General features: G+C 37.6%; 4 protein-coding genes across 6 annotated transcripts; 2 read left to right on the forward strand and 2 right to left on the reverse strand.

Annotated features, from left to right (window-relative positions):
• The first annotated feature begins 459 nt into the window (after positions 1-459).
• ndufa1 (NADH:ubiquinone oxidoreductase subunit A1) lies at positions 460-1,151 on the forward strand. Its single transcript, XM_079892490.1, has 3 exons — positions 460-704; positions 873-962; positions 1,058-1,151. Exons 1-3 carry the CDS (start codon positions 603-605, stop codon positions 1,076-1,078), a joined length of 213 nt encoding a protein of 70 aa, XP_079748616.1. The 5' UTR covers positions 460-602; the 3' UTR covers positions 1,079-1,151.
• Positions 1,152-3,108: 1,957 nt separating this feature from the next.
• On the reverse strand, positions 3,109-6,236 carry nkap (NFKB activating protein). The gene is made up of 9 exons (XM_079892488.1): positions 6,169-6,236; positions 5,608-5,945; positions 5,432-5,512; positions 5,046-5,110; positions 4,827-4,925; positions 4,702-4,741; positions 4,427-4,615; positions 4,182-4,331; positions 3,109-3,564 (listed from the first exon to the last, which is right to left on the reverse strand). Exons 2-9 carry the CDS (start codon positions 5,934-5,936, stop codon positions 3,390-3,392), a joined length of 1,128 nt encoding a protein of 375 aa, XP_079748614.1. The 5' UTR covers positions 5,937-5,945; positions 6,169-6,236; the 3' UTR covers positions 3,109-3,389.
• A 1,920-nt stretch (positions 6,237-8,156) lies between these two features.
• zbtb33 (zinc finger and BTB domain containing 33) lies at positions 8,157-12,236 on the forward strand (the record flags this gene model as incomplete). The annotated part of the gene is given in 5 exon segments (XM_079892597.1): positions 8,157-8,172; positions 8,175-8,205; positions 8,207-8,245; positions 8,247-8,329; positions 9,020-12,236. Coding segments are annotated over 5 exon segments (2,073 nt in total). The 3' UTR covers positions 10,924-12,236.
• A 221-nt stretch (positions 12,237-12,457) lies between these two features.
• Positions 12,458-19,927, reverse strand: tmem255a (transmembrane protein 255A). Of its 3 annotated transcripts, XM_079892599.1 has the most exons (10): positions 19,622-19,927; positions 18,959-19,101; positions 18,336-18,398; positions 16,761-16,850; positions 16,597-16,662; positions 16,400-16,488; positions 16,127-16,198; positions 15,529-15,691; positions 14,496-14,636; positions 12,458-13,970 (listed from the first exon to the last, which is right to left on the reverse strand). In XM_079892599.1, exons 1-10 carry the CDS (start codon positions 19,674-19,676, stop codon positions 13,827-13,829), a joined length of 1,026 nt encoding a protein of 341 aa, XP_079748725.1. In that variant the 5' UTR covers positions 19,677-19,927; the 3' UTR covers positions 12,458-13,826. The 3 variants fall into 3 exon arrangements, with proteins under 3 accessions (XP_079748725.1, XP_079748726.1, XP_079748724.1); XM_079892600.1 differs by lacking the exon at positions 16,127-16,198; XM_079892598.1 differs by having other exon boundaries at positions 16,127-16,488.
• Between the last annotated feature and the right edge of the window lie 19 nt (positions 19,928-19,946).

A 19,946-nucleotide genomic window follows, 5' to 3' on the forward strand; every position in this document is an offset into this window, starting at 1 on the left:
AGGCTATATGTTCTCTATTTCACCAAATACATGTCTTATTACAAATAAGATTAAGGAAATTTTACCTTGCTAAGCACAAATTTTACCCTGCTAATTTTTTTTGTTTTGTTTTTATTAATCTTGAGATTATACTTGTTACGTTTCATATTCACCAGTGTAAATTCAATCAAAAATGCATCAAAAACCTCTCTTTTTTTGTGGTGCTGAAAGAATTAGAAAACGATATAGTTGCTATTATGGAGAGTAAAACAAAAAAGCAAGGCCTTTTATTATTTTGTTTATTTGTATTGTATTGGGGAATAATATATCATTCTGAGCTACGCATGTCCTAACCACAGACTGGTCATTAATCTGTAGTAGTTCTTCAATTAAGAGCCACCATGCGGCGCTGCAGCATTACAGGCGATCTTTTCACACGTTTTCACACGCGGAAGTGAATTATACACTTCTCGGAAGTTGTCTATGTGACCGTCATATCATAAGGGCAGACATTTTGGCCCATGTAAACGACAATTTTGCAAGATTTTTTTGGAAAACATTAAATAAACCGTGTCCGCTTCAACAATTTCTTTGCGTTTTTACACTCATATTTCACCACAATCATGTGGTATGAGATATTGCCCGGTTTTGCTATTATGACAGTTTGTCTGATCATTCCTGGTGTTGCAACTGCTCAAATCCAGAAGTTCACAAACGGTGGAAAGGTGAGTGATGATGATGAACAATGTTTGTCACTCTCTAGTCATTGAGTATATGCTTTAGTGAATCTTTTAATAGTTAGAAACGTTTGTTCTATCCTGACATTTGACAGAAAATTCTGTATGTCCTTGTGATGTCTGCAACACTTAATCCACTTGTTCTTTAACTCATAGGAAAAGCGGATTGCACGGGCTCCCTATCACTGGTATTTGATGGAGAGAGACAAGAGAGTGTCTGGAAGTGGTGAACATTACCGACCCAAGGTAAAAAAAAAAAATTTTGCGTAAATATGTATTGGCAATATTCTCACCAAACAGGTGTTGTAATATTTTTCTGTTTATTGTTGTTTTTTTCACAGGGACTTGAAAACATCAAGTGAAGAGCCACCCAGATGAAACTGAAATGTACATTTTGTCCAGCCGTCTATTAAAATTCTGTCTTTAAATTATTAATTTGCTTGCTTTTGTCATTTTTTTTATCTTATCTTATTTGAAATAGTTTCATAAGAGTTGTTACATTGTTCTGTTTTGATGCTGGTCCACTGCGGTGTGAATATACATTTCAATATGATTGATTGCATGGCTTACATTATTAGATTTATGGAACGGGATCAGATTTGATTCCTTAACCCAATTAACTTCGATTTTTAGTTATTAGTAATTGAGTCTAATTTTGATGCCAGAATTCAAGTGGCACATTAAAAACGTCTAAGTAAATAACTTTTTGTCACTTCACCGGTTACTCCAGTTTAATGATAGTTAAAATAGTGCATGGTCCAATCTTTGCAGTTTCAAAAGAGCGTCTACACACATTCTGCATAATATATACTCCACTCCACAGTCTACAAAATGTGCAAAGTACTTAAAATAATTATAATTGATCAATTTAAATGCATCTACAGAATGCTTGAAAGTATAAGTAGTACATGTAATGTGCATAAACAGGTTGTAATATGTTTATGTAATAAACAGGCTGCTGCACAGAGTCCTTTGACAGCTTCAAATGGAGTATCAGTAGACAATATACAGTATGAGATGCAATAAGCAGACAAATTGTGCTGGAGTAGAAACACTTATTTTGTAAAGAGAATCATTTATGCTTTTTACATCCATTTAGAAGTCCAGTGGAGACTATAAAAATGACGATCAAGAAGCAAGCAAGCACACATTACATATTCTTTTCCAAACCACAATGCTTACAGCACTTTGTGGCTCTTACTGTCAGATAATTGTGACTTCCAGGCCTAGAAAAGTCATAGAAATGACTATTGTAAATGTGCATTTCCAGTTAAGCTAAGCTCTACTAAAAAATCTCATTGTGTGTATATCGTTATTTGTAAATGCAATCTTAGATAAAACCAATTTTTAAAAATCCTTATCCAGTAGCTCACATGAGTTATAGAAATTAATTGGTCAAATAATAATGGGAACTTTGACTTTTATTACAGGGACATTTCCCTTTGAGCAGGAGTTTGTGACCTGTACATTAACTGATCTTGAATGTAAAAATCCAATATTTTATAGTATACAGAGGTGGACAGTAACAAACTTCACTACAGTTGAAAGGCAAATATCGTACTTTTTACTCCACAACAATTCTGTCAAGGTCCTTGAGTTGAAAGTAGTAACGTCAGTCAGGGGATGATTTTGGTTGGAAAATAAAGTCGGTTTGACGTCAGCATCCTACGTCAGACAGACGTTGGGTTTGGTCTTCTAAATGCAAATTTTGTCATTGTTTTGGAGCACACCAGCTTATAGATAACAGTAAGGCTAACATATTCATGCTAAAAGCCAAAAAACTATAAATAGGGCACTGTTTGAGGGAACAGCCATTTGGGTGTCCGAAACCATTGTGGACGTTATTGAGTGCACTTATTCCATCTCACATTCAATCCCACTACTAGAACTGTGTTCTATAAATAAATTTGATATTGATATGCGGTTAGGCAGGCATAGATTCAGTGGCATAAGGTACTGTAAGTATTACAACAATAATAAAACGATGCATTGACATTTACTTTAAGTAGGCCTACTTTTAAAAACAAGTAACTCTGTACTTTTACTTAAATAAAAATCAGTCTTTACAACTTTTACTTGTAACAGAATAATATTTGACCAGTACTATCTGTACTTTTACTCAAGTACGGAAGATGTGTACTTTGTCCACCTCTGATAGTATATACTTCCTATGTTGCCATGTAAAATGTTTATATGGGTGGTTAATAATACTCTAAATGCACTACATATACTCAACTTAAATTAAATTCTTAAGAAAATGAATAGTGTCAAAGTACAGATCTTATAAACAAAGACTATAGTTTAACTAACCTCACAAGGTTAACACAGGGCTATTTATTACTAAAAAAACATAAATTCACATAGTTAATGAAAGTTCCAGCATGACAGTGGATCACATGACCATTCTGTTTATTTAGATGCAAAAAAAAAAAATCACATTAAGGGCAGTGGGTAATCATTTGAGTTCTACTGGTCACAATTTATTCCTTGCTTGTAATTAAAAATAATTTTACACAACAATATTAGTTCACAAGCCTCTCACTGTGTATTACACAGGAGGATGTCCAAGCAGAGAAAAAATTATTTCAGTAAAATCTGTCTTAATCTTTTTTTTTTTAGTTTAAAAAGAAAAATAAGGACAAAGACACTGAAAATATAATTCTGCAGGACAGTCTACTTCTCATCTTTGCCTTTAGTTTTCCTGTACACCATTTCTCTGAAGCTTGAAAGGATTTTGCTCTCCCTCTTTCTCCTTTCCTCTTGGTTAAAGGATGCAAGCGCTCTCTTCTCATCAGCACTATAGATCTGGTTTTCCTTTCTCAGACGCACAGCCTCCATACGCCGATGTCTGAGGGAATAGTAGCATATAAAAATGTCATCTTTTCATCTTGTCACCTATTATAAAAGTGTCATCTTTCTAAAGGTATAAACTACCATTCAAAAGTTTGGGGTCAGTAATGAAGTTGTTTAAGTTTTATTACATTTATTTGATACAAATACAGTTAAAACAGTATTATTGTGAAATATTTTTTACAATTTACAGAATACCTGTTTTCTATTGTAATATATTTTAAAATTTACTTTATTCCTGTAATGTCAAAGCTGAATTTTCAGCATCATTACTCCAGTCTTCAGTGTCACATGATGCTTCAGAAATCCTTCTAATATGATGATTTGGTGCTCAAGCAACAATTCTTATTATTTTCAATGTTGAACACGGTTGCACTGCTTCATTTTTTTATTTTTGGAAACTATGATACATTTTGTCAGGATTTTTTTTAAATAGAAAGCTCAAAAGAACAGAATTCGTTTGAAATAGAAATTTTTGTAACATTATACATGCCTGTACACTTTTGATCAATTGAATGATTCCTTGCTAAATTAAAGTATTAATTTCTTTCAAAAAAACTGCCCCCAAACTATTGAACGATAGCGTATGTACGTAAATGTATAAAAGCTTCATACCTGCTTCCACTCATGACAAAGCCAGATTTTTCAAACTCCGCAATCTCATCACTAGTCAAGCCGATTTCACCTCTTCTCGGAATACGTTTTCCTGCTTTGACAAACTCTGCCATGGCAGCACCTTCACCTGGTAGCAAAGCGTGGCCAAAACTATGGAAAAAATGATACATTCAGGATCAAACATGATATAAAAGCAGCGACTGTTATAATTAAGCAACAAAGTGAAGGAGGAATCAAATGCTTACTCTAAAGGTTTATCATCTTGGGACAGGTGAGTGAGAGGAGCTTCAGGTCCAACAACATTTTCTCCAACACCAGTCTTCTCCACCCATGAGATTTCATTGACATCCTCTTCTTCTTCCTCTGAATGTTCACTGCTAGAGCTACTGGACTCCTTGTGATTCTTCTTTGCCTTCTTCTTCTTTGACTTCTTCCTGTGAGGACAAAATCATGCAACTATAAAACGATTCAAGCCTTGCTGATTCAGTACACTTACTACAAACGAAAACACGATTCTCACTTTTTACTTTTCTTCTTTTTTTTCTTCTTTTTCATCTCTTCTGCAAAACAAGCAAGAAAACATTTAATGTAATCGTACATATCATAAGAATAACACGCTTTAGAACAAAAATGTATGCCCCAAACCTTCCGAATCACTTTCTGACTCGCTGTCCTCTGAGTGCTTCCTGTTTTTCCTCTTCTTTGATTTCTTCTTCTTCTTCTTTTTCTTTTTCTTCTTTTCCTCTGTGGGCATGAAATCAGTCATTTAGATAATTTATTCAACAACTTCCAGGTCACGTTCAGTTAACATGCTATAATGCAAAAACGCATCGTACGCCACTGAGATTTTAAAGAATCATTTACCCTCTGAACTTGAATCAGAGCTGCTGTTCTTCACGTCCTCTTCTACAGGAGTGTGTTCGTCTGAGCTATTACAAGAGATCAGATGAAAAAGTTGAAGCGCATGGAGTATATGACGAATATTACTGTGAATACACTATTTTAAGGTTTTAACTAAATTCTTGCAATTGTGAAAAGGTATTAAATATGTGATGACAGCTTAGTGACAATGAAGTGCAGAGTGTCAAAATAAAGGCGCATCTTAAAAATGTATCTACATTTTATTGTGTTGCATTGATTCATCATTATTGTCATTTGATTGATTGACAACTATAATGCTTAATGACACGGATATTAAAACAGTATAGACAGTGAGTAATGACATTATGTGGTATTCAGTATGAACTCACTCTGGTTCTCTGACTCTTGGAGAATATCCCCAGACCTCAGGACATCCCAGTTCACCAATTCTCTCGCGTTCCTGCAGACGCCTTGATAGAGAAAACAGAAGGAGAATAAATGCCACCGCCTTTGTATGTTACTACAAAAATGTCTTACACAAGTGTAGAGAACATATGTGTCTAACCTTGCGATGAAGGCGTCTTGTCTCTGTCGTTGGGCATCATCTCTCTTATCATAGTAATCGGATCTTGATCCAGCACCGTGTTCTCTGTCTCTCTGATCTGACCAATTTATCCGATCTCTTTCCCTTGACCTCGAGCGACTGCGAGAACCGCCAAATCGAAACCGGTTTCTGTTCCTGTCTTTATCGATGTATCGCGATTTGTGGTCGTCTTCATGGTCGTGTCTGTGGTTCTTCAGCCCTCGGTTCTCCGGGGAGCGGCTGTTGGAGCGGCTGTCTCGGCGTCTCTTCGGGCTCACGGGGCCTGAATATTTTACGTCCAGCTCGGGCATTACTATAATCTGTCTTATTAACTTTAACGTGTTAATTTAGGTTTTACTTTCTTATATAATGTTAGGTCAAAAAACGTCGTGTTAATTACATTTTGTTGTAATGTCGCAGTTCACCAAGAACTAGCAAAGCTATTCTAGCTAACGCAGATCCGCGAACAGCGATTTCAAGTTCTTTACCTACTGAGGCAAAAAAAATGTAGTTTATAGAAATTATGGTTGTGTTGAGACTCACCACGAAACCTGTGAATAACTTAAACACGGGCCATGGGACCAAAATTGCGTCGTTGCTTGTGTTTACGTTTCCGTTACGCTAAATTCTTCTATCATGAAGAATTGTGAGAAGACACACGCAATATCGCCCCCTGGAGACCTGGAAGGTGCGCATCTGGACAAAATGGCACTCCAATCTGTCCCCCATTTAATGACTGGGAAATGCATGTTGATTTAATAATTTGTCCTTACAAGTATTATGACCATGACAGATATATCTGGGTTACCTTGTAGTGTATTTGACAGGATGGAAGCTTTGCTACATGTGAAAAAAGGACCTGTGTGTTCTCCATATTTTTATTCAAAATTGCATTTATTTATTTATTTTTTAAGCACCTGACAGCAGTGTCTGAACGTTTATCTATGCTGTTTTATTCTGTTCACTGAATATTTTAGTTTGAATGCAGTTATTTTAATATAAGAACAAGGTTTTTGAAACCAACACAAAACTGCTGCTAGAGTTAGTCCAGTACTTTTAAGACAAAATGGGGGTCAACCTTGAACAAATTGCAACAGAAGCAAACTCAACTGATTTTGTATCCTCAATATGTCCTGAGTAAGGGAAAAAAAGACCCGAAGAATCCATAGGGGAAAGTTTCGAAAAAGACCCAAATATATCCTATTCATACGCCTATTCATTCTTTGGTAACACTTTAAAATAAGGTTCCTTTATTAAACATTAGTAAATGTATTAACTAACATGAACTAACAATGAGAAATACATTTACTACTGTTTTTGTTAATGTTAGTTAATAAAAAATAAAGCTGTTCATTGTTTGTTCATGTTAGTTCAGTGCATTAACTAATGTTAACAAGATTTTAATAAAGTATTAGTAAATGTTGAAATTAACATCAACAAAGATGAACAAATGCGATATAAGTGTAGTTCATTATGAATTAATGTTAACTAATGTAGTTAACTAATGAACCTTATTGTAAAGTGTTACCCATTCTTTTTCTTACGTGAATAGGTTAAAAATGTTAACCTTTAGATATCACCATGAAAATCACTGAGCTGATTACTAACATCAAGACAAACAAAAAATGTATTACAAGTTTTTTGAAATGGTTTGTTAACATGGACAAACGGTGCATAATCTAATTATGTATGTGCTAATTTGCATAAATACCACAACAGGTCTAAACATTGGGTATAGCCAGGAGAAAATGTCTTGTTGAATCTTGTTGACAAATAACAGTAAAATACTTAATGTTAAGGTCTGAATGAACCCATTTAGGCTACCCATGAGCATTAATACATAGAGGCAGGAAGAAGTACTTTAGAAACCAGCCTTTACTAATTTTTAAGAGATGGGGTTTGGGGCTGGGTCCGTGGGACTGTTTCTGGGGGACGAGTCTGAGGAAAGAACAGGAGACAAGGGTAAGGAGAATGCAGAAGACAAAAGGTAAGTAAAATAAAAAAGTGAATCCCCAGAAACAGTCCCATGGACCCAGCCCCAAACCCCATCTCTGCAATAATAATTAATAAAGACTGGTTTCTAAAGTACTTCTTCCTGCCTCTGTATGCTATACTATACCTGGCCTATTGTAGGCTATACTTTATTGTCAATAAAGCACTTTGTAACTTTTTATTATTTTTAAAATAATAGTATTAATATAATAATAATAATATGATTATTTTATATAGTACCTTACTCAAAACCGAAAATATAAACATACTTGGTTATTTTGTTTACAAAATGAGACTAGTAAAAAACTCTTGTATAACACTAACCTGAAAAATTATATGGAAACCTTTTCAGATACGGGAAAAAAAAAACCTGAAACAACAATGTAAAATCCCTAAAGCTTTTCAAATGGAGTTTTCCCTATTTTGCATATATTCTTAATATTTCTTCTCTATATTATTGCATCATATTTTTGTTCTCCCAGTGCATTTGTATATTTGTACGTGTGTCTTGCCTTGTCTCATTAACATTCATCACGCGTATGTTGTGGCAGACTGTCGCGCGCGACTCCTGTCGGCTGGTGGAGGCGATAGCGCGAGACTCGTTCATCTCACACAAGGAACTCGAGCTCCGTTGTGTTGTCCACGGCAACCGACTCTGTCATTATTGTTTCTCAGCAAAGGGAATCGTGGATTTTAACTGGTCGCTTTGCAGGTATATGATTTTGAGAATTTAATCTCGAGATTGTGGTAGATTAAAACTTTAATTAATCTTATTTTAGTTACATACGCGTTGTTCTGCATCATATAGACAGATAGGCCGCGCGCTGCCGCCAAACCAGGAAGGAGGGTTGCATTGAGCCATTTGTTTTTGTTTTCACACTGACCGCTGGCCACCGGTGTCCTAACAGTTCTGAGTGCTATCATCAAAAAGCTGTGGGCTCACAGGAACAATATTTTGTTTAATCACGTCAAACTAGTCAAAGGCATTAGTTTAATATTACTTTTCAAGCCGCATGTCTTTATGCTTGTCTTTTGTTGCTGTACAATTAGCCAGCTAGCGTGCCTTCGATTCTCGTGGTTTTGCAGCTTCCATATTATGCTGCCGTGAATTTAGAAACAAAATATAGTTTTATCGAACTTTTAAAGTATGTTTATAACGACATAACAATATGAGAAAAAAAGAATATATGAAAATATGATTTATTTTCCATTGCCAGACAGCTGAAATGTGTCTAAGAGTATATCTCTTGCATACTTGACAGCACTATGTAGAATGCTTTGCATAGTTCATTTAATTACATTTTAAGATGTTTTATAATAAATTTAATTTGTTATTAATACTAATCTTTTCAAAATGTTAAATTAAAGTACATAAAAATGTATTATACCCTTTTCCTCACAGGCATGTCGAAACTAAAGCTAATATCTGCAGCGGACACTCAGTATCCAGCATCACTGTTGAAGTCCATCAATGATGAGCGACACAGTGGTTTATTCTGTGACATCACCATAATCGTGCAAGACCGCAAGTTCAAGGCACACAAATGTGTGCTGTCTGCCTCGAGTACCTATTTCCGCCAACTTCTCTCCGTTGCTGGAACAGTTGTAGAGCTGAACTTCATCAAGGCAGACATATTCGATGTGATTTTGAACTACATGTACACTTCAAAAATCTACAGGGTTCGATCTGACAGACTTGAGGATCTCATCAGCGCTGGTAAAATTTTAGGCGTGACGTTCATAGCCAATTTAGGAACGCCTCTCGCACAAGTCAAGGGATTACCCGGTCTGTCTAAAGAAAGTGACAGTAACTGTGTCAATTCCTCTGAGAAAAATGAGACTGGAGCCGAGAATATGCCAATTATTACTGAGACTTTCTCACTGTCTGCTGAAGAGTTCAACATGGCAGGTGGTAATGCAGAAAAGGAAATGGACTCGGACGATGATGTTCTTTTTGTCTCAAAAACAGAGGCCCCGCAAGCTCAAAAGTCCAAGATATCCGATGTTAATGACACCGAAGGAGGACCAGAGGCTAAAAAACAAAAAGCCACAAACGAGGAAGGAATTGCCTCTAAAGATTCAGCAGCCCAATTTGGTAATGACAAGCTTCCTTCTGAAAAAAACACATCTCTTCAAAATAACCTTGAGCCCCAACCAGATGTTGTCCTCCTCTCGAACCCAGAAACCAGTAGCAGCATTCTCACTTCACCAGTAAAAACGAGCTCACACAGTGAGCCCACAACCCCATCTTGCGTGAACAGCCTCTCTTCAGACGCCCATAGCACCTCGCTGCCTCTAGACAACAACGAAATACTTGGTGTCCAAAAGAAAAAGGTCCTTCTAGAGCTATCGCCCGATCATCCCGGAAAAATCAGACTGTCGGATGTAAGGCCGACATACAGCACCAATAATGGACCAAAACCTGCAATAAACATGGTCCCAGTAGTGTCGGCGAAAAAGACGATAACGTTAGACAAAGCTTCGGAAATCGATTCGCTATCGCCGGGTTGTAAAGTATATGCCAACATTGGTGAAAACACCTACGACATCGTTCCAGTAAAAGAGGATGCCGGGGAGGGAGTGGCTCCCGGTAGGAAATCGCAAATGCCACACGATTCTCCCGACATGACCAATAACTCGCCTCAAAGAAAGAAAAAATCAAAGCTGGATCAGGAGGATCACTATGAACTTATCATGGATGGAAAGACCTTTTATGTGTGCATTGTGTGCAAGCGTCCCTATGTGTGCCTGACGAGCCTCAGGCGGCACTTTAACACTCACTCGTGGGAACGAAAGTATCCGTGCCATTACTGCAGCAAGGTTTTTGCCCTGGCCGAGTACAGAACCAAACATGAAATTACGCACACAGGCGAAAGACGATACCAGTGTTTACTGTGCAGTGAAATGTTTCTCAATTATCAGATTTTGTCCACCCACTGCAAGCAAATGCACAACCAAGATCCTTCGGGAAGGAAAGAGAAAGATGACTCTTGCAACAACTTGTATCGTCTGTTGCCTTGTAAAACGTTGCAGTTCAAACCATATTCCTTTGTGTCCGAGGAGTCGGGGGGGATTCCGGTGATCAATGAAGATGGGATTGTCCAACATGTAAATCCTGACAAAGAGCACTTTACCAACCAGCCACTTCCATCTAGCCAAAGCAAAGCACTGAGCTGGGATGACATCTTTGTAGAATCCGAAGCACAAAACAGACCAATGGCTCACGTTCGACCAGGACCACGGCCTGTCGACCAAATAAATGCCGACACGAACGAATTTGAGTTTGTTATACCAGAGACGTACTGAGCATGCTTGTTCACTCCTCTGGCTTAGGTGCCTTGTTCATTTGTTCGTGTTTAAGTTTGAGGTGCAGGTGATCTTGGTTCTCTGGAAACTCAACTCCAGTATCCATCAACTGAGGAAAATTGTTTCAAGGTGCTTTAATGTATATTTCGAATCATTTGTTACTTAGCACTGGATCACAGTTCAGTTTCACTGTCCATTATTAAATCGTAATAATTCTTCGTCAGGTAGATAATACAAATTTTATGTACAGCTATATTAGATCTGTGTAGAGCTAACCTGTTCCCTTTTATGTTCTGGACAGTACAACCATGTTGGATATAATTAGTAGGGTTCAAGTACAGACTGTTGCAATTTAATAGCCTACAGTTATTATTTTCTTACAGTTATGTAACTTTAATGTGTACATTCTTTTTGTGTTTTATAAATCATAATTCCAAAATCAAATGTAACAGTGAAATCATCGTCACGCTAAATTATTCAGTAACACTTTATTTTAAGGTGATGTAGTTACATGTTTCTACATGTACTTACTATAGTAATAACAGCATTTATGCATAATTACAAGTAACTAACCCTAAACCAAGCCCTAACCCTATTATTACTCAGTACTTATTTGAGTAAGTACAATTTAGTACAATGTAACTTAGTCACCTTAAAATAAAGTGTATCCAATTATTCCTTTCATTTTCAGTTTCATTTGAAAGAGACGCTAACATTGTTTGAATTTTCTTGTCGGCTTCTTATTGTAGTTTTTATATAATTGTTTGGTATTAGATAGATCAGTGTTAATGGCAGGTTCTGGTCCTGCAGTGAGAAATGGTTTGAATGTTTGTATTTATAGTTTTTGGTTGATTGTCAACAGTTTTTAAGAAGGATGGAGTAAATATATGAAATGTTTATGTCATCTGTCCATTAATTATGTTTTGAGGTTGTTTATTTATATTACATTATGAACATTGGGACCTGACTAGAGAAGTCTAGAGAAACAAGATACTGAAATGACCAGGGTATAAAGGGTAATGTTGGTAATACAAAGGACCTCTCTTTTTCAGTTGAATATTGTGTATATACATATATATCATTTTTACAATTATTTTTTCAGCATAGTTTTATAATTATTTAGCTTTGTGGGCTGTGAGAAGAATCTGTGAAGACAAAGAGATTCCTTCAGTCAGAACTAGTGCTCTAACACGTAATCATGTATTGTACATAATAGTACTAAAGGCCTTCATTTTAACAGTTTCTTCTCTTTTGTAAACTATTTATTATTAGGTCTTAGTGTGATAGAATGAAATAAAACTTTGAAGAACATACACATGTATTTCTTTTATTTATAAGAGCATTGTGAAATTGATTAGTATTTTCCAGTATGATAACCACCAGTCACTGATATAAGCATTCCTGCCATTCTAGTATCAGAGTGGACCTTGTCGACGATCACAAAGCACTAGTTCATGATTATAACCTGTTATGTGCAGGTTCCAGGATAAAATGGATTCAATGGTCAAATGCCGGTGGACATATTTGGAAATGCATGTGTGATAAGAAGCAAAAAAAAAATTCTATTCCAGCTGAACTATCAGTCTTTCATTTTAAGATTTTAACATCAAAGGTAAACAATGCTTTCATGTAACATGAACAATTGAGGCAAAGATCTTACTTTATAGCATGTGGCTGTAGAATAATCACCAGTTGCACTTAAACATCAACCAGTCATAAAATAGTTGAGTTTGTCATAATATCTCTACTCACTTCAGTAAAGGACAAAGTTATTGATATAAATCAAGCACATCAAGTACAATGTATTGAATTGACACTCACAGTGAACACAAACGGATAAAAAGGAGAACACTATAAGTCTTACGACTCAATTACGAGAAGGCGGTTCGATTGTTCGGTTTATCTACAACATGTACAGCATTGCACACAGAGACACTGATATCATATTTGCAATGTGGAGAGACTTTGTAGTTTAGATCCATGTACATTTATACAATGGTTACTCCTTTTTTACATTCGGTAAGTCCTGTCATTTCTAGACGGAAACGACGGCAGCACAAAAGTGGCAGATGGGTACAGATTTCGAAAGTCCTCCCATTCTTGTAAGAGCTTATTAAAGGATATTTTTGTGATGAAAGATTATTTGAATTTGTGACATGATTGTGTACTTGACGTAATGCAATAGAAACACCACATATTACAGGTTAGATCTTTGATCCTAATGAAGCACTCAGGACAAAAAAATAAGATTCAGCCTAAAAATGTTCCATACAATCTAGCTGCCTGAAACAGTTACAAATAACTCAAGTAATTACGTAGAACTGTGTGAATACAGTAAATTCTGAAGACAATAAAGTGCAAATCAATTGCAAGATAAGATACGAGACTCATCCTCGTGCTGAGGGAGCAGAGGCGAGGCAAAACACTTTGGGCCACTTTGGAAGGGAGAAGTTCACATTATGGACTTACTCAGAGGAATCACATGTAGGAGACCCACAGAGGTTACTTTTAAGAGGAAGAGGCTGCGAACCAGGTGAAGCTGTACTGGAAGCGGACACATTTTAAGGCTTATCTGTGAACAGTCTTGATCTCATAGTCAGGCTAGTTGTTATAGTCCTCCTGGATTGAGGCTATATAACATCAATATTTTACACATCAGGTTTGTTGACTTGAGCGAATCTTGTAGGGGTTTAATGTTGCATATTACAATTGCTGTTTTGGTGATGAATGCCTGTGGTTAATGCTGTAGTCTCTCTATACTTAACCTGCCGCACAGGTGAGCCTCTTCTGCAAAGGTTGTTCATTCTGAACAATGATTGTTCAATGAGGTGGTACACTAATATCCCAAAATACCCAATGCCAGTTCTCTCTTGGCAGAAAAATGTCTTCCTCAGACTGGTCCCTTAGGGGCTGTATGGCGGGGGCTTCTCATCAGGTGGGTAATAAGGAGGAGAATAACGAGGTGGGATCATATTTGGCCATATGTGACTGGCTCCAGACTGGGAATCATCAGACAGACCTGAAGAGTCAGGAAACAAGCTGGCACCCTGTAAAGACACATTAGCAGATGACATGTTCTTAGCATACAAGAACATATAAAAGTAAAATCTATAAGGCCCTCAGTCAACTGTAAAAAACGATCCAGCCTCTTCAGAAAATTTGGACTAAACCGCTCAATTCATATGAATTAGTTTTACGATCTCTTTATGAACTTTTTGAAGTGTCAAACTGGTAGTTGCGTAGCTGTCAACGGAGGGAGAAAGCTCTCAGATTTCATCAAAAACATCTATGTGTTCCGAAGATGAACAAAAGTCTTGCAGGTTTGGAACGACATGAGGGTGAGTAAATGATGACATTTTTTTCATTTTTGAAAAAAACCTTTAATAAATATTATATATACATTGTATATTTGCATAAAATTATTTAAAAATGTACAAGTAATTAATTGCACTAAGGTCACTAAGTAAACTTGATAACTGACAGGCATAATAAATACAATTTTATATATATATGTGTGCCCACTAAAGCATGAAACACAGCGTGGGCTGACAGCTCAAAGTGAATGCGATTACCTGAAGGTCATAGGCAGTGTATGGAGGTAAGCAGGGGGCAGTGTTGTAAAAAGAGTTGTTGGAGGTGGTGGGGCCAGGAGTCTCTCGGGGTGGAGGAATAGGGAGAGGTTCTGGCTCACAGGAATCTGGTGCTGCTGGCATCTTCATTAAACAGAGGCTCAATGAATGTCACAGGTTCTCAGAAATCATACAAAATGCTATACTATATGGACAAAAGTATTGGGACACCTGACCATTACACCTACAGGGACTTTAATGACATTGCATTCTAAATACATTGACATTAATATGGAGTTGATCCCCCTTTGCAGCTATTAAAGCTTTCACTCTACTGGGAAGGCTTTCCACAAGATTTTCGAGTGTTTCTGTAGGAAACGTTTGCCAAAACATCCAGTAGAGCATTTGTGAGGTAAGGTACTGATGTTGGACGAGAAGGCCTAGCTCGCAATCTCCGTTCCAGTTGATCCCAAAGGTGTTGGATGGGGTTAAGGTCAGGGCTCTGTGCATGCCAGTCAAGTTATTTTACACCAAACTCCAACCATGTCTTTATGGACCTTGCTTTATGCACTGGGGCACAGTCATGCTGGGGTAGACAAGAGCCTTCCCACAAAGCTGGAAGGATTGTGCAAAAAGTCTTGGTATGCTGAAGCAATAAGATTTCCCTTCAGTGGAAGTAAGCAGCCTAGCCCAACCCCTGAAAACAGCTAATATCTCTCCTCCACCAATCTTTACAGTTGGCATAATGCAGTCAGGAGGATAGCCTTCTCCTGGCACCCACCAAACTCAAACTCTCTCATCAAACTGCCAAACGGAGAAGCGTGATCAGTCACTCCACAGAACATGTCTCCACTGCTCTAGAGTCCAGTGGTGGCGTGCTTTACACCACTCCATCTGACGCTTGGCATTGTACTTGGAGATGCGAGGCTTGCATGCAGCCGCTCAGCCACGGAAAGCCATAATAATTAAGATTTGTGTTCCAATACTTTTGACAATATAGTGTATATAAGTTGTTTGCACTGCATTTCAATCTCACCATATCCTTGAAGCCCCCCAGCACTGCGGCGGTGATGATGCCCAGAAACAGAGCTACGATGTTGAGGATAGTAGCAGACCACAGCAGGTGGTAAAGGTGCACAACATCCTGGCAGCTCTGCACCTCTGTGTACTCATGGTACCCTCCTCGCAGTTCCACTCGACTGAGATGGTGAGGAGAAGAAACATATTATAGCAAGACATTCATGAAATAAATAAGACACATATTGGTGAGAGGCAGAGCAACAAAAGAGGTAAAGCATGACAGAACAGTGACTCATGCAAAAGAATAGAACAAAACCATCTGCATACCAGTGCACATCACTCTTAAGAAGAGCATGAAATGGATAAATATATCCAATCTTCTTATTTAATCTCACTGTCATCAAAGACTCTTTACATGTAAACCTAAAGTATTGCTGTCTCTCCTCACCTGTGAAACAGGAACCAGAGAACACTGAATCTTAGTTCCTTTCATTTCATCAGTAAAGTAACTGTACACAAAGTACAGCGACTGTATGCAGCCACACTTAGTACTTTAACAACAACAAATAATGGGCTGTCAATGTCATTGAGGGGCTAAAAGTGGAAAGACCTACTTCCAAATCATGGAGGATTTCCTAAATTTTTTCAAAACATCTTTATTCTGAAGTCCCATAAGAGGATGCTCTCTGAAACATAAATAAACACAAATGTTCTTTCGAACAGAGCTGAATTTCAGGGATAGAAGCACACACCATACAAGCAAATATAAACCAGAACTTAACCAAGGTAAAACAAAGCATAGTAGTTGTTTTTTAATAAATCCGCTTGTTTGGAGAAAATATTCTAGGAGGAATGTATCCAAATGGGACTCGCTCACACATACATACTTGCCACAGTTGTAAAGGTCGCAACAGTAGCAGGTGTTGCTCTTCACACGCAGGTTACAGGAGACCCGAGATGCAGTTTGACAGTGGACCTGCAAGACAGATGTGTTTTCTAAATGGGATCCCACCACACTAGTACATAACCCTCATTCAGATGCTTGTAAGTTGCTGAAAGCACTTCTCTCAGGTTGGCGACTCACATCCAAATCAAACGCAGTCCCACTGGAGTAATATTCACATCGGCCAGCATATACAGGTCTGAGGTCCTTTGAAACAACAACATCAGTATGCCATGACAGAGCTTTCACTGCAATGTTTATCTGAAGAAATGCATTTTACAAAAAAATGGTGTGGAAGCACTTACTATATGTCTTGCAGCAAAAACGCCATCCACTATAGCACAACAGAAGGCTGCCACCACACCGAAGCTGATGAAGACAATGGAGGCCACCAGCTGTAAGCAGAACATCAATGTCAACCCATTCACCTGCTGTAGTAGCTCAATGCACGTGCATTCACACCTGGGCACTACTATCTACGATTTTCTTATTCTGTAGATACATATTGAAGTGGTTTGTCTAAGATCTTGTAGATGCGTATATTATGGGACAAGGAGAGGGTCTGCTTGGATTTATCCTTAGTGCCACTTAACTTCACTGATTTATCTGCCTTTTCACAACCAGACATTTAGATACCAATCACACAATTCTGCCTATAATCTAGAGCACTTTGCAGAGGCGAGGATTTGTATAATACAGGACAACTTAACACATTTAATTGCCCATATCTGATCAATAAATAATGCCATTTTGAGTGTTATTCTTGATATAATCTAACATAAATCAATCCATCTTCAAATAATGAATTCTCTCCTAGAAAGAAATTTTATAGAAATTAAAACTTTTGTTTCAAATAAATTAACTTTCTATTAATCAAATAATCCTGAGAAAATTGTATCACTATTTAAACAAAAATATTAAGCAGCACAATTGTTTTCAACTTTGATAATAATAAGAAATGTTTCTTGATCATCAAATAGGGATATTAGAATGATTTCTGAAGGGTCATGTGACTTCGAAGACTGAAAATTCAGCTTTGCCATCACAAGAATAAATTACATTTTAAAGTTTTATGGAAATAGAAAACAGTTATTTTAAATTGTAATAATGTTGCACAATTGTACTTTATTTTTGTACTATATTTTGATGTTTTGGTGAGCATGAGACTTGGTCACAAGAGATTATTTATATTGGAATTATACAATTTATGTTATCATTGTAACAATATGAGTGAAAAGTTGAATAAAAAATGATCATACATCTCATAATGTCTTAGTATTTGGTTTGTCTCCCTTTTGCTTTAATGACAGCAGCATGAACTCCACAAGCCTGGGTAAAACCTGATGATCATGTTCTCCAGCATGATTTGAAAATGATCTAAGGAGCATCTTGTGCTTTAAAGGAAACAAGAACATCTGACCTTCTGTAGAAAATGATTTGACATGCTCAATTCTACTAATTTGCTTATTTGATTAGAGACCTAGAAATAGTGCAGAAACACCACGTTCAAAAACTAAAGATTGTTTATTTTCAGCAGTAAATATTCCTGTGTGTCTATGACCTGGCCAGCCATGCCATCCTCATGCATTCTTTATTTGGATTGTGGCACCTCCTATTCCCTCTGCACTGCAATGGCTTCTGAACATTCCTGCCTGGACATCCATCCCACTCCCCTTACACTGAGCTATTTCTGGGTGCATCTCACCACAAGGCCTGCAACATGCCCTGCTATTCGAGCTCAAAGCCATGAGCCCTTTCTGCCATTATGACACGACTAAAAACAAGCTGTTTGTGTGGGCATTTGGTTAAAAATGTCAATTGGATGATGGAATGCACAAGCACAGAATCCAATATAAGCAGTGTAATGAAAGACTCCTTACCATCTGCCTCTTATTCTCTATCAAATGGGCACCAATGATTCCCAGAAAGGACCCGAAGCCGAGCTGAAAATATCACAGGGTGAAACTCTGTCACGATGCAAGTCTATGTAAAATATGAACCTATTTCAAAGTTTTAAAGGTAGATGACCTCACTCAATTACGCTCCCACATACAATCTCCCATTGCCACAAAGCCTTTTGTCTTTCTCCAAGCAGTAGTTAATTTTATGGTGTGTTCAATTGCCAAGTTAAGAGCTATATCTGCAATCTGGCCACGTTACTTGCATATAGTATTTCAAAACAGTCAGTCCCTGTGGAATACCAGGAAAACACCTGTTACATGTACAAAACATTCTGTAGTATTAGTTAAGCTTGCATGTTTCTCCAAGAGTAGAACATAATGATACTTGCTGTTGAATAATAAATTGATGAGTTCACTCAATTCAACCTTACAGTAATGAGGTAATGGCCAACGGTCACCATAATGGTGGGCCAAGTGGAAAATAATTAAACATGAGGCCTTTTCCTCCCCACAGTGCTTTACATCACAAACCCATTTATAGACCAATATGATGGTTTGCAGTCTGTTCAGCACACGGCTATGAACATTAGCAACATACTTACAATGACTCCTGGATAGTAACCACCAACAGTGATGTTTTGTGTCCTGGTGGTAGCGGCCAGACCAAAGACCAGGATGAGTATGGAGACAATTAGGAGCATCACTGTTACTATGATGGACTTTTTTTTCCTCCTCTTAAATGATCCTGAAAAAGACAATGGAGTTGGAAGATGCTACAGCACAACACGCCCTTCCCTTAGGCAACATTTTGTTACTCGTCTTATTTTAGGCACGTTTGTTTTGGGGTAATGCAAAGCAAAGAAATCAGTGTATATGACCTCTTGTAGTATCTACAGCAGCAAAGGCACCCAGAAACCCAGATAAATGTAGGTAGCCTACTATGTGAAGTAATATGAGGGTTTTCTATCACTAAACAAAATACATTTTAACTAGGTCGCTTGCATATAATATTCCACATATGTCTGTGTATTTTCATTAACATTACCAATAAATGTTCTATCGACATTCTTTGAGGACATCCGAGACACGTACACGTATGAATGTAGGTTACGGGACGCTTTCTCTGTGGTGCAAGCCTGTTCTAATAATGACTAGTATTAAGAAACGTAGCTAATCAAATTTAAACGAAAATACAAGCATGGATTGTGCTTCGTGAGACCATAATGGTCTGTAGACGCAGTGAATGCCATTGACCTTGTACTTACCCATCGCATCAGAGATAGGTATACCGCTGCCTTGCGCATTCAGCCCCGCTGGCATTGTAACGTCAGGGTCTGCAGCATTAGCTGCAGTAATTACTTCAAGTCAAAAACAAGAACGTAGCCAATGAGACAATGATGCCTTCCCTCTGAGTTAATGACTGGAAACTATTTTCTTGCCGTGGCATTCTCTGACACCATGCGTCGCTTTTCTTGCCGCTCTTCTCTCATCAGCATCTAGGTCTGTTGTTCTTGAATCTACTGCCCTCATCCCTTCAGCAGAACGCCGCACGGAGCACAGCACTGCGCATGCGCAAGGCAGAACCCCTCG

The sequence above is a fragment of the Squalius cephalus genome (genome assembly GCF_949319135.1).
Source record: "Squalius cephalus genome assembly, chromosome: 14".
In the NCBI taxonomy this organism is placed as follows: Eukaryota; Metazoa; Chordata; class Actinopteri; order Cypriniformes; family Leuciscidae; genus Squalius; species Squalius cephalus.